Raw genomic sequence first — 14,782 nt, forward strand, 5'->3', positions numbered from 1 at the left:
GAGGGCCTCAATACAAACCACCTACTCTGAGTAATCTTTCTTTTCTTCCTTTCACCAACTTAGCTCTCACTCAACCTTAACCTCATCGCATAACTGTTGCTCCCTTGAGGTAACACCTAATACACAAATGTACTTTTTCTTTTCTTTGGAAAAGGGTAGCTAATGTATGTGACCATTTACTCAATATCTATATCCACCACTGTAGTATAAACTCAATGAGGTGAGAGCTGTTTCTACTTTTACTCACCACTACATCCCTCAGCATCAAGCACACTTATAAAAGGTGCACTATAAGATATGTAGCAAATTAGTAAGACAGTGATTTAAAGATGTAAGTCAAGGGCCAGGAATTTAGCTCACGTGCCTAAGCACCTGCCTGGCAAGCGTGAGGTCATGAGTTCAAGCTCTAGTTCAAAGCAAAGAAAAAAAAATTTTAAACCAAAATAAATAAAAACAAAGTGAAGAAAACATCAATTTTTAAAAAATTAATCAGATTAATGAAGAAAAATAGCATAAAGTATAACAGTTATGAACCAAACTTCCTGTTAATAATTTTTTTCTGTACCTTAACTGTTGCAAGGTCTAACAAAAAGTTTAAGAATGCCCCAAACAATAAAATATATAATCACCCTCTATATATCTCTTTCTCTAGCAGTTTTACACCAACTATTTAAAACAAAAATAGAGAAACAAAAAGATACAAAACAGATTATACTTTATTAATCAAATAAGAAATGATGAGGTTAAGAACCAAAGTGTCATATATGCACTAACAAGTAAAATAAGTAATGCACCAGAATTAGAAGGGGAAGCTCAGATCCAACAATGTAAATTACACACATATAATTATTCAATTTCTATTCCACCACTAGACTGGAAGCATTAAAAAAGAAAACAATGTATCACATTCTGTGCTCACTATATAACCTCAGCATCCACAAAACAGAAAACACTAGTTAAGGAAACTAATTAATTAACTACATCTCCGGTGACTTTTAAGATATTTGAAGAAAATAATAACTTAAGTGAGAGCAATATAACAGAAAAAGGTATCTCACATTCATATTTTATCTAATTATTTGTACTAAGGTTATAAATCAGTGGTACAAGCCTGCCTAGGTTCGATCCCCAACACTACACACAACAAATAAAAAATTTAAATAATCTGTTACATATTAAAATACATTATTATTTGGAATTAAAGAATTATTTTTCTAATCTCTATGAGTCTTTTTTTCTAACCACAATTTTCAGAAAATTTTAATTGTGGTTATAAATATATCATTCTGTATTATATGCTAGATACTAATACATAGCATATTTTATCAATTCAATTATGCATTTTTTCATCTTTTAACATCTCTGAAATAAACTATAATAAGAAAGTATTATATCTAGCTATGGGGGGATGTTTTGTTTTGCTTTTTGTTTGTGGTACCTGGATTGATCTCAGAGGCTCATGCACATGAGCCAGAGCTCTCAGCATTGAGTTATATTCCCAGTCTTTTTGAAATTCTATTTTGAGTTGTTCTAAATAACTCAGACTAGCCTTGAGTTTGGGATTCAGCTGCTATCGCGTTGTAAGTAGCTGAATTTACAGGGCTACATTAGTGCCTATATCTAGTTTAGATCTTTTTCTTAATTAAGGATAGTATCATTAGCCTGAACAAAATAAAGTATGTATGCATCCAACCAAATTTATTTTTTCTGTGTAAGCATTAAGAAAACATCAAGTAAATACTATGTAAGAAACAAGACAACCGAAGGCATTTTTACTAGAACATTTATTAATAGTTTCAGGCCATCATCAGGACTTTGCTATCACTCTAAATTGCTTTAACTCTGAACATTTTAAGTCAAACATTCTTCTCTAATGATGGATCCCTACCCTACGCTAAGCTCTACTGCACTCATCAATGTAATCTCTCTCATGCCTAATCTTCAGTTTTTTTCTCCCATCCTCCTCTCATGTGTCTGTCCTATTTCCTGATAGATACCCATTCAGATGTTCCATTTACAGAAACAAAGTAATGTCCCAAACAGATCCCCTATTTCCTGCTTTTTTAACTTAACATATAAGATAATGCCATTATGATCCACTATGATTCATTCAAGTGATCAAGTACAAAACTCCTAGAGTCACAATTGATTTCTATTCTTTCTTTGAAATTCTTATACAGTGACCAGAAACAGTAGAAAAACAGAGTTTCTTTCAACATACAGGCTTCAGGTTCATTTCTTTACAAAACTGAATCCTCTCCACTCCAATGTTACTCTGTACCTGCACCATGAACCCTCCCAGAAGGTCTCTCTATACCTTTACCAAAGTAGAGCTGCCTGGATTAGTGCTTTTCAAACTATCTGTGTAAGTTTTTGAAAACAGAGTAAAAATAAATTATGAGGCAAAGGAAAAATATTAAGGATCTACAAAAAGTATTAACACAATTTTTTATTATTTGATCGGAATGAAAAAAATAGCTAAACTGCTATAGAATTTCTAAATCTTCATTCTCAATTGCTATAGTTATCTTAGTGAAAGATTCATCACAAAGAAAAGCACAGAAGCAGTCCACACTCAGTCCCTATTTCCTACTTTTGTGTTGTTTACATTAATAGGCTCCTTATAACACTATTACTATACAGTACAGTCCTGACCTAAACCTTAACCTCAATCCCATTTTATCAGAGAATGACTGTTATTGGCTTGCTTTTGTAATCCAAAGAACACAACCCACACTACAGTCTTACCTCTTTTGATTAATTATATCACTCTTTCCATAACAAATAGCTAATTTAGTTTCTTTAATCCTTACATCTCTAACAGGCAATTAGAATGTCCTTCTCTCCTCTGAAATAACTAGAATTCCCTTGTCTATTAATTCTACCTTTTCACCATGTCAAAAAGAAAAAGCGCAGAAAAGTTCCACAATTTAAGAAAATTTCAATGCATTAAGTATAGTTCAGTGGTAGAGCACTTGCAGAGCACTCAGGGTTCTAGGTTTGATATGCATTATGACCAAAAAAAAAAAAAAACAATTCAAAATGTCTTTAAATCAACATCAGTTTCATCCAGAAATACTGCTCAGTGACTCAAATTAATGCTCAATTAAAATATGATATCAACATGATATCAGAATGTATCAGGATATCAACATGATACTTTAGAGTAATTCTTCACATGTGAAGATCATAGTAAGTAACATTTAAAAATACAAATTAACAGATAACTAATGCAGTATTATCTTGCAAAAAAAAGCCATCTTCTATTACTCAGTCTTTCTAATTTCATTTGAGCAGTAATGAAAACACTGACTTTGATGAAATCAATGGGTGAAAAAGCAACTGCACTTACGTGTTAGATGAAAGATCCCATCACAGGCACTAATATGAGATAAAAAGGCATTTCCCAAGCCCTGCCCATTGTGAGCTCCTTTCACAAGGCCAGCAATATCCACGACATTTAGAAAGGCAGGAATTTTGCTGAAATACAAATGATGATTTTATTATAAAATAGTACTAAGAACTTTTTATCAACTAAGTCAATTCCCAAAATGTTTCATATAAAGTTTTCCTTTCTAGAGCAATGTTTAGAAGGTATTTAATAATGATTTGATTAACATCTTCCCAATAACAAAAAAATAAGACGCAACCTTTTATAACATGGGGACTTTCTTATCCTAAGAAAATGAAGGAAAAAAGTTAAAAGCGGAATAGAATTTCTATTGTATCTGAGATTAAACGCTTACCAGCAAATTTACTAAAAGTTGTATTATTGGCACATCATCCACATATAAACACATACACACACAAAAGCAGTAAGGAATATACTGACAGAAGGCAGGGTAATCATCATAAAATAAGTCAACACTGGCCAGAGGTGATGGCACAGACCTGTAAACCCAGTCTTTGGAGGCTGAGGTAGGAGGATCACCGTAAATTCAAGACTAATCTACACAAAGTTTAAAGACCAGCCTGAACTACAATACCTAGAAGAGGCCTTGTCTCAAAAAAAAAAAGTCAACATGTGTCAGGTATTACACTAAGTACTTTACATCTATTATCTCATTTCAAAGTTCAAAACAATTCTATTAAGTAGGTGCTACTCAATTCATTTGGCAGACAAGGAATTTGTGCCTTATAGTAGTTAAGAAATTCACTGCATACAGACAGGTCACTCAACTAGCAGTAATAAAACAAGGATTTACATACAAGAAGTCTAGATGAAATATAGATGATTTTCACTCCTCACATTATACATTTCCCTATTGTCTAAACTTCCTCACTAAACTATCATTTTACCTAGTAAAAGTTTTGTTTTTTCTAATTAAAGATATAATACTGGCTATTGTAAAAAAAAAATTCAAACACAATAAAAAAATTAGGAAGACAGTCAGCCTTCCCTATGGCAGATTCCATATCCCTAGATTCAACTGATCATTGATTAAAAATATTCTGGGGAAAACAACTGCACCTGTATTGAACATGTATACTTTTTTTTCCTGTCATTATTCCCTAAATAGAATGTAAGAATTATTTATATAGCATATACATTACATGTTATAAGTAATCTAGAAATAATTTAAAGTATACTGAAGAATATGCACAGATTTATATGCAAATATTACACCATGTTATAAAAGAACTTCCAGCACCCACAGGGTTCTGTAATCAGTTCTAAAGAACTACTGAAAAGTTAAGATCACCTAAAAGCCTCACTACCCAGAGATAACTATTAATTACAGTAGTTCAGTCTTCCTTATATATCGTTTCCTATGAACACATACATTGTAATTTCACATAAATGAGATCATGAAATACAGGCTCTAGTTCATACTCACCAGAAAAAAATAAATGCAAATGTTAACCACCAGGTACATCCTTCTTTTCCTCCTTCTCCATGCTCTACAATTGCTTTTATAATTACCCAAATCAATGCTACATTAATTTTGAAAGAAAAATCTTCCACCTGTCTTAGAATATACCATGTGTATATTCTCAGATTATACAGTGCCATTGAAAACAATTAACATTAAATTTTTCTTACCTTGCAGGTTTGTGATACTGGCAAAGAAAGTCAAATCTTTCATCTGGCACAGGGACTCTGCTCTCATTAGGATCAATAGTGCAGAATGGAAAGTTTTCTGCTGAAGCCTGGCTATTCGTTAATACATTAAAGAAGGTAGATTTCCTAAAATGAAAAAATAATTTCTATTAATTCTTAGATTAATTCCAAGAAAAAGTTAATCCATGCCAATTGTAAAATGAAATCTATGAGGAATATAAAACCAATCTGCAAGGGCAGGGGAAATAATACATTTTTACTTAGAAAAATGGATATAATTTATAACAATTTGCAGCTCATTATCTATGTTTCTGCCTTAGTCTATTTGAAAAGAATGTTTCCAAAGAATCTTTATTAAAAGACAGCTCTCGTTATACCACAAAATATATTTTTTTCATAATGTACCAGAGAGTACCGGAATCATTTAACTTATATCTAATATATCCTTTTCTAATATGCAATGTTGAAAGCTGTGTATCTAGTTAGGACAACCACTTCCCAAGCATTCTGAATTGAAGAGAAAGATCCCAATTGTCTCACATGAAATGGAAGGATGGGCCTCCGTCTCTTCCTAATTGTGAGTACATGAGAATTACTGGTTCAGTTTAGAATTGTGCACTGTGAAAGTAAAAAATAAACTTTTACCAAGTTGTGGCCTAAATCAAGGAAAAAAAATTCACCTGGCCTAGTGGTACACACCTATGATCTCAGCAAATGGGAGGTGAAGGCAGAAGAACTGCTTTGAGTTCAAGGCCAGTCTGGGCTATAGCAAGACCCTGTCTCAAAATACCAAAAAAGAGGAAAAAAAAGAAATCTATTAACATAGAATAAACTGGTCACTGATTTTTCTAACTGACTGATTTTACGTGCTAATATGCCAACTCATATTAACACTAGCCATGTTTTTGAAGTATAGTATTTAAAATGACAAAAATATTAAGACAAAAAAAATATAAAATGACAAAGGAAAACTTAATTTTTGAAGGCTTACTATTTGTTCTGCATCACTTTTCAATTCCATCACTAATAGACACAATAAAAAATTCACTATAGTGACTTCATTGCTCCATGTATAGTACATATGAAAAATTTTACATGAGTATTACTGTTCCATAATCGTTTTTTGTTTTAACTGAAGAAACTGAGGAGGTAGCAAAAGATCAGTTGATAACTGAGATTGACACTTGCTAACTCTGGCTAGCCATTAGCTTATGTAAAAATGTTTACACGTGGGCTAAATTTGACAACAAATGAATACTCAAAATGTAATAGATGTGTTACTGTGAGATTGGATAGCTACTTCTCTGTTTTCCAAAAAACAAAAAATAGAATTAAAATGTCTATCAGACAAGATCTAATTAGTCTATACTCATCAAGAGAAATGTACACTTACTACAGTTAGCTCATCTGCCTGAACTTTTAAATCAAAGAAGCAGTTCCTTTTTAAATCTGAGAGCCCAAAAAAAAAGTGATAAACAAAAGTCATTAAGGTTATATCTAAGTACCACAAGTGAGAAGTGTGTTTTAACAACCAGATACTAACTCTACCTGCCTACAGGTCTTTAGATATCATTTAATATCACTGAGACTAAACAATTCAGAGTCAAATACAGATGTCTGCTAAAACAGCCACACAAATTACTGCTACTTAGACATTAGACAAATCAGTATGTTTCAAATGCCTGCCTAAGAGAAATCCCAGGGGATGAAAGTAGGTATCATCAGTCCTCTTTCCAAATCAACTGGTGTAGGCACCTGTATTTTAAACACATTCACGTGAAGTGAAGTAAGGTTGTGTTGTTTTTCTTCTTCTTTATTTTTTTTTTTAATTTAAGGAGAAAAGAAAAAAAAAAACAGTGAAGGGGTACAAGTTATACAGATTTACAGAAGAAAAAAATGCGCAGTAGGAAATCACTAGTTAATGGATTACATATTGCCATCTTAGAAATAATTGTTCAAGTCACAAAATTAAAGCTTGTAGAGTGGACATTCCATAAATGATACTGCAAATAGTTCTGTTCAATGATCCAATAAAACTCTGTGATATCATTTTCTATCTTATACACTTAACTATACATGCAGTTATATAGTTTAGAGCACTTTCTTTTCCTCTCTTTTGTACAATGACTATTACACATTTTCGGTTTCATTGCTCCCACGGTTCTTATTCCTTTTTTGGAAGAGAGTAAAACCAAATGTGACATAACAGAACAGAATCGGTCAAGTCAAAAGGGTGGACATAATAGATAATATAAAAACATAATACAAGGTGATCAACAATGGTTACCATAATGCCTCCCGCTATCTCTAATAGAATTGCCTATATCACTAGTTGTAATACAATTGAACAAAACAGTAAAGAACAAAACCGACAAAACCAAAACATTGGAGACATTGTAGGTCTTCAAAAGTAGATAAAAGTCAACGAGAATGGGCGTTATAATGAATCTCATTATCTTCTCAGCTGATGCCTAAACTTTTGAACCTGATACTATCCAGCAAAACAGAATAGGGGAACATCACTCAAAAACAAGATGGTGAGAGTAATACAGGGCTTCAAATCGAGATAATAGAAAGTCAAAGTGGGTTACTATATTGTATCCTGCTATTTTTTTTCCCTTTAATTAAACAGATAAAAATAAAAAAGTAAATAATGGAGTGGAGATTGAGAAAAAAAGAGGGCATAACAGCGAAACAGGGCAGATCAAAACATAACCATTTAAGCAGAATAGTGTTTCACCACCAGATAATTCCGACCCAAAAGTAGTTACCATATTGACTCTTTCCTTGAAGTCCTTGAGTACAACTTCGTATATTGTAGCATTAAGTATATCAAAACAATGTAAAACCATTTAAGAGAATGACAGCATTATAGAGTATTTAGAATCGACTAACAGAAAATGAACAATGGTTTCTGTATAATCTCCTTGTCTTTAAAAGGTTTTTGCTTATACTATTGTACATAATAAAATTCAATAAGATACAACCTGTTTAGACCATTGGAGACAAGAACAAAAGCTAGATGAGACTTCAAAACAAGATGGTACTAAATCAGCATTACCTATTAAGATGTCATTTTCTCCAAAATAGCTGTTCCTATCATCCAATCTTCTCTGTCTCATTTCTGTTGAGCTCTTTTTCTGTCAGTAGCTGTCAGTTTGTCTTCTTCATTTTGTTCTCTGCTCCATTCGTTGTGGCCTCCCCGCCACTATTTCTGGGTTCTTTGTATTTTTCTTTTTTTAGAATATCCTGCAATACTTTCTGTAGGGTTGGATTGGTGGTTGCAAATTCCCCCAGTTCCTCTTTATCCTGGAAGCACCTCGTTTTTCCATCAATTTCCAGGGACAGTTGTGCAGGATATCTCAATCTTGGCTGGAGATTATTATCTTTCAAAGCTTGAATTATTTCCCCCCATGCTCTTCGTGATTTGATGGTTTGTGCAGAGAAATCTGCTGTAATTCTGATGGGTGTTCCCTTGTAAGTGATCTGTTTCTTGTCTCTTACAGCTTTTAATATTCTGTTCTTGTATTGAATTTCTGGAATTTTTATTATTGTATGCCTGGGTGTTTCTCTGTTAGGGTTGTAGGTAGCTGGGGTCCTGTATGCCTCATACATCTGAGTATCTTTACCTTTTGCTAAATTAGGAAAATTCTCCTGGATTATTTCTGTGAGTAGCTTTTGTAGTTCACTTGTTTGTGTCCCTACTTCTTCTTTTATGTTCTTAATCCTTAAGTTATGGCTCCTCTTATCATCTTCTTGTCTTTGTATTATTGCTGTTTGTTTCTTTGTTATTTTTAAGAAGTTTTTCATTTCATTCTCCCATATTACAAGTCTGCCCTCCAGATCAGATAGTCTGTCCTTAGTTTCTTTCAAGCTGTTATGCCAGTCTTGGATAGACTTCTTAATTTCTTGATAGTCCCTTTGAACCTGCTTCACATACTCAATGCTTTCTCTGTTTTCTCCATCAAGCAATTCTCCCCTCTTTTTCTGTTCTTCCATTCCACCATCTGTTTTTTCCTGGGGGGGTGCTTAGCATTTCTCTAACTATTCTGCATACTTCTAGCTTCAGGTCGTTGATAACTTCATTCCTGAATTGGTCTATGAGGCTCTCTATACGGCGCTTAATGTATATTGGTGCGGTGTCCACTATTGCCTGTTTCTCAGAATTGGGGGCCGAGGAGCCTTTCTTGTTGCTTCCCTTCCCCATATTTTCTGTTCCTTATAAAATGCAAGCTTACATAGGAGGCCCGGCTTCCCTGCCTGTCAGCCACAGCCTGATCAAATTGCGCTGGCTAGATGTTCCCGCCCACCGCTGCGCACCAGGGAGTTGCGGAGGAGGCAGCCTACGCGGGAGTCAGTCGCCCCTCCGGCCACCGTCAGGCTCTGGGATCTGGGTTAGGCCAGTCTACCGAGTCCGCCCGCAGCGTCACGCAGGCCAGGCACTTTTCACCAATCCCGTCCGAGAGGGGAATGTGTGGCTGGAGTGTCGCCACCGCGCCCTGCTCCCGCAGGACTGCCTGAGCCCAGAAAGTCCTCCGCTGGAGTCAAACTGTGGTAGGGAGTCAGTTTCTCTCACTCACCTCGCCACAAGTCAGTGTACGCCTCCTTGTCTGTCCTGTTTTTGACTCCGTTCGCAGACTCCCATTCCCAGAGCTTCTGCGCGTCTCTCCTTGCCGAGCCGCTGTGGAGGCAGCCAGCTGCTGAGCAGCGGGAAACCCAAATCACGGTTTCCAATGGCACGGGGTCGAGCCTCCACACCGAGTCTTTTCTGTTCCTATTTTAGCGCCAGGACTGTATTCTAAGTTGGTTTCTCTCAGCCCAGTTCATTCCTGAGTCAGCAGAGCATATCTCTACCGGATCATGTCTCCGTAGTCTGCATCATTCCTGGCCTCTGAGCCGAGCCTTTCAGAGAGCCTCTGGTAGTTGCTGTTGTCTGTCCGCCATGTTCTCCCCAGAATCTGTTTTTCTTCTTTTATGAAGTCAAGTTTTAAAGACACTGGGCTAGATTCAGACTCAGCTAAAAACCCATGGTATGATGACTGTTGTAGAATTTATAGTGGCAACCCCAAAGAATCTAGAAAATTCCAAAACTGTAGTAATAATTAAAACTAAATCACTATCAACCCTGTTACAATCACAGTACTGAATTTAAAAGTCTATATAAGTAAAATGGTACATTCCACATACTTTCAAAATGACTAAGAAACCTAACACAATTCGCACCATTAAAAGAGAACAGATAATTTTTTAAAAGTGCTCACATTTAGACTTTGATTTCTAATAACTATGCCCATTTAAAATGATCAGGACTTCTTGGAGAAATGGCTAGTTTCAGATCTGGCACATGCAAAAAAAAAAAAAAAAATACACACACACAACAAAAGAGAACACTAGGAAGCTGTTGAAGGCAAATAGAATCCTGTTAAAAGTACTCTCCTTCCTATTAGTTCCATCTACTCTGGAGGCTAAGGCAGGATAATCTGAGCCCAGGAGTTCAAGATCAGCTTCTCTAACACACCACTATGGGCCAATCTTATATATATAGAAAGCAATACAATGAATTGTAAGAAATCAAATCATTTTCATACTCATAAATTTTAAATCCTCAAAAAATAAGGATGCTGATTAATACTATTGAGGACTTTATTTATTGTCTTTTGTAATATAGTTTCAAAATAAGCAAAGGATTGATGCTTATTTCATACCCACATTTCAGACAATTAACATGGAAAATTTAAAAATAAGAGTTATTACCATTTTGTAACCTCTAACAAAGTAGTGATCCCTAATGACTGTTGGAAAAAATAATAGTATCTCCCTTAAGAGAAGTTATTATCTTTCACCTTAATCTGGCCATACCTTTACAAGTTCACGCTAGTTGATATGAAATATAGAGGACAGATTACATGACATCATTGGGACACAATAAAATCCAGATCATGGAAAGTTCTTAAGAGAACCAAATGTCTTCAAGAAACCAGCTGCAGGTTAGAGGTGGGAGGAAAATATTTGCTTTTGAGAAAGATGCAAAAGTTAAGTGCAGACCAGAGGTCCCCCCAAGAAAAAGAAAAACCATATAAATGCATAACACAGAAATCATCTCTTCAAAAGGGCTAGGATCCTAAAGAGGACAAATATGCTATTCTGGGCAAAGAAAAAAAGCAAGAATCCAGACTTTATGCACATACAGAAAATTGATGCCTAAGAAAAGAAAAAGAGCAAAATATTATAAGAATAATATTAAGTGCTGCTACATTTTTGTATACTGTAATTATAAAACAGCTCATTGCTATTACCATAGTCAAATGAAATTCTAAAAAAGCTATGAAAGTTTATAAATTTTGTTGTTCTCCAACTTTATGGCTGTTCCTATGTATATTATTTTTAGTAAAAGGTGAAAGATTTACATGATCTAGTATAGTATTTTTAACTGTCTACCTGGATAAAATTAAACATGCTTTATAATAGAGAAAAAAATAGGGGCTGGGGATTTAGCTCAGCGGCATAAGCGCCTGCCTTGCAAGCAGGCAGTCGTGAGTTCGATCCCTGGTACCGATAAAAACGAAAAAGACAAAAAAAAAATAGAGAAAAAAATAGTTTAGCCCTTAAGCCATGTTAATATATGTCAAAAACAAAAAATCTATTACTTCTTAGGCAGAAAAGATTCTTACATATATTCAAACCAAACTTGGAAGACAAATCTCCATTTTCACAGGTTGTCATTTCAAATGAGTTTTAAATTTCACAAAACCCAAGTAATTTATACCTCCTAGCAGTTCTATAGGTATAAAAGTAAAAAATAAGGAAGAATGAAAAAAGAAAAATTGCTATACACCTCACAGCACTTAAGACATTTTGATGTATTCAAATCTTAAAGTTTTACAAAAACAAAGAAATTGTTTTGACCTAAGCCAAAAGTGTTAACAGCCAAAGGATTAACAAGAATCTCTCAATCTCTCTCTCTCTCTCTCTCTTTCTCTCCTTCCCTTCCTCACTCCCTCTGCTCTTAGATTCCTTGAGGTTATCACTAGGGCTTGAAAGTAGGAGAAAATTAAAATTATAAGAATTTTTCTCCTGCAAGAAAGAGACTTACAAAAACAATGAGACTTAAATACTGTATTATTAAGTAAGACTGAATAGATGATTTATCTAAAACCTTATGCAAAAGGATACCAATGCAAATTCCCATGACATTTTGAACTAATCAATTATACAACACACACCCAAAGCATGGAAAAAAGTAGAATGTATTTTCAAAGTGTTTTGCATTTACATATATCTAAACTGTTTAAAATACCTATCAAATATATAGATATAAAGATGACAGAAATGAATATATATTTGTAACTTATATACACAAATATATTATAACTTATACACACATATCTTAAGTCTATCAGATAAAAGATTTTTTAAATTTTATTTAAAGAAAGACTAAACAAAACAGAAAATGGGTAGAAATAATACATACGTTCAGAGAAAAAAAAACAGTAAGAAATTACTACAAATAGTTTATTCAAGATACTACAGTGGAGCATATAAAGTAGGGATTCAAACAGTGAGACAGCAACCAGTTCTGTTCAACTATCCAACAAACCTTAGAAATATGGTTATCAATCCTACACACTTGGCTCCTGATATCTGGTCATGGTGGGACTCAGGCAGCTTATTCACCCACCCTCTTGATAAGGGCCTGCAGCTTGGGCCAGGAGGAGACCCAGAACTCCCCAAATCCAGCCATGGTAGGACTCAGGTAGCTTATTCACCTGCCCTTTCAGTAAGCGCCTGCAGCAAGGACCAGGAGGAGACCCAGAACTTCTGAGATCTGGCCATGGAGGAACTCAGGCGGCTTATTCACCCGCCCTCTTGGTAGGCACCTGCAGTGTAGGCCTGGAGGAGAACCATTACCTGTGAGCCTACTGCCACGCGGGCTGAAAATCAAGCACCCTCCCCCCGCCTGCCCCTTCCCTCCATAGCTACTGGGGATAGATGTCTCAGCATGTCTTGGGAGGATGACCATATGCAGTATAGCAAATATGGGGGATTTCATTCTATCTTCTGTTTGAAGGTATAGGTTGTTTTCACTGTTTTGTTATGTTTCTTTTGCTCTATTCAGTATTCTCAATTGGTTTTATAATGTTCTATTTTTGGTTTGATTTTGTTACCTAATTGACTGGACAACTATTGTGAAGTTAAAGAGATAAACCATAGTACATATTACTACTATCCCAGTATCCTACTGTGAAATCCTATACCAATTTCACTGCATTGTCTTGATTGGCTTTGTTCTGTCTCGTGCTGTTGCATTTTTCTTTACTTTCAAAATAAAATTTTACTTTCAAAATAAAATTTTTTAAAAAATCCTATACAATTAAACATACATGTAGTTATCCATATCTTCAATTATGTTGAGATTGAATAAATCCAAGCAGTCTAATATCACTCTGAACAAAGAATAATACTATTGCTGGGTTTCACATTATGACCCTCCAGAATCAGCACTGGGTACTTTACTGTTTCTTTTTCTGCAAAGTATGTGTTCATTTCATCATGTGTCATAGATCAGTTCTCATAAACTGTTTATAGATTCTACACATGCATGAGTCTTAACATGTACTTCTATGCTTTCTATATTAGAGGGAGAAACAAAACAAAGACAAAACAAAACATATTCTTATAAACACAGGAAACGAAAAAGACATATAAGACTGTTGTACAAGGAGTTCTACCATAGTTCCTGTGCTGTCTTTGTTGTCTTCAATAGACTTGGCTACGTCATCAGACATAGTATAACTGAATATATCAGTACATAACAGTATTAATAAAAACAGAACTTTGTATATAGTATAAAACTTCAAAAGCAGGCGGTTATCAAACCAGGATGTATATCATAGAGTCTTGTCATCTTCAGTGTAGTTGCCTATACTCTCAGACTTGATACTACCAATCATATCAGTTTTGAATAAAATCTGTCAATACCAAACAGCAATCAAACAAACCAGACTTAATTAAGATCAGTCATGATAAAACAGTATAAGTCATACAGAGCTCTAGATTAAGATAATAGGAAATTAAAGATGATTACTGTGCTATATCCTGATGTTTTTGGGATAGCTGTCTGCACCCTCAAATCTAATGCAAGTAGACAACTGGGACACAATAAAATCTATCAAAAAAAAAAAAAGAATAAAATCTACCTAAGCAGAGTGGTACGAGTAATGTAGGTTTTAAATCCTGATACACTATTAACAATATCTTCTGCTATCTTTTTTAAGACACTCCCTCCCTTTTCACTTCCCCAGGGTACACGTGCATATTTGGGTCTGACCAAGACCCTTGGTTTTAAATTGGGGGTGGGAGGGGGGGCGCCATCTGCTATGTACCTAAATGGTTCCAAAACTTCTCTCTCCTGGACTTGATCTCTAATTGTATTCCTTTACCTATTAAAGCCTGTCTTTCCAACCTATCCACAAATACTGGTGTAGTTGCTCCTATAACTCTCTGGTTCTCTGTCACATAGAGCATTGTTTTCTCATATTTGATTTTCAGTCCATGTACTCTTTTTCATGTTAATTATATTTCCTATAAATAGCATCTTGGTGGACCCTACCTCCTGATCTACCCTACGTGAGGTTCTTTTTTTTTTAATTTAGTATATCAAGGCTATCTGTATTAGAGATTAAAACCAACTTTCTTTGCCTCATTTCTTTTATGCTCATT

General features: G+C 34.8%; 1 protein-coding gene across 10 annotated transcripts in view; it reads right to left on the bottom strand.

Moving 5' to 3' along the window:
• The window catches only part of Ola1 (Obg like ATPase 1), a 168,980-nt gene that overhangs the window by 131,945 nt on the left and 22,253 nt on the right, over nt 1-14,782 (bottom strand). For 9 of the 10 annotated variants that reach the window (XM_063259319.1, XM_063259318.1, XM_063259313.1 and 6 more), the window contains exons 3-4: nt 5,045-5,188; nt 3,353-3,480 (exon numbers count right to left, since the gene is read on the bottom strand). In XM_063259319.1, coding sequence (XP_063115389.1) covers nt 3,353-3,480; nt 5,045-5,188 — 272 coding nt within the window. Of the gene's footprint in view, nt 1-3,352; nt 3,481-5,044; nt 5,189-5,602; nt 5,681-14,782 lie in introns of all 10 variants that reach the window. The other variant, XM_063259315.1, reaches the window with a different exon arrangement.

The sequence above is a fragment of the Cavia porcellus genome, unplaced genomic scaffold (assembly GCF_034190915.1).
Source record: "Cavia porcellus strain 051 isolate PalLab524CR breed Dunkin Hartley unplaced genomic scaffold, mCavPor4.1 scaffold_12, whole genome shotgun sequence".
Lineage (NCBI taxonomy): Eukaryota > Metazoa > Chordata > Mammalia > Rodentia > Caviidae > Cavia > Cavia porcellus.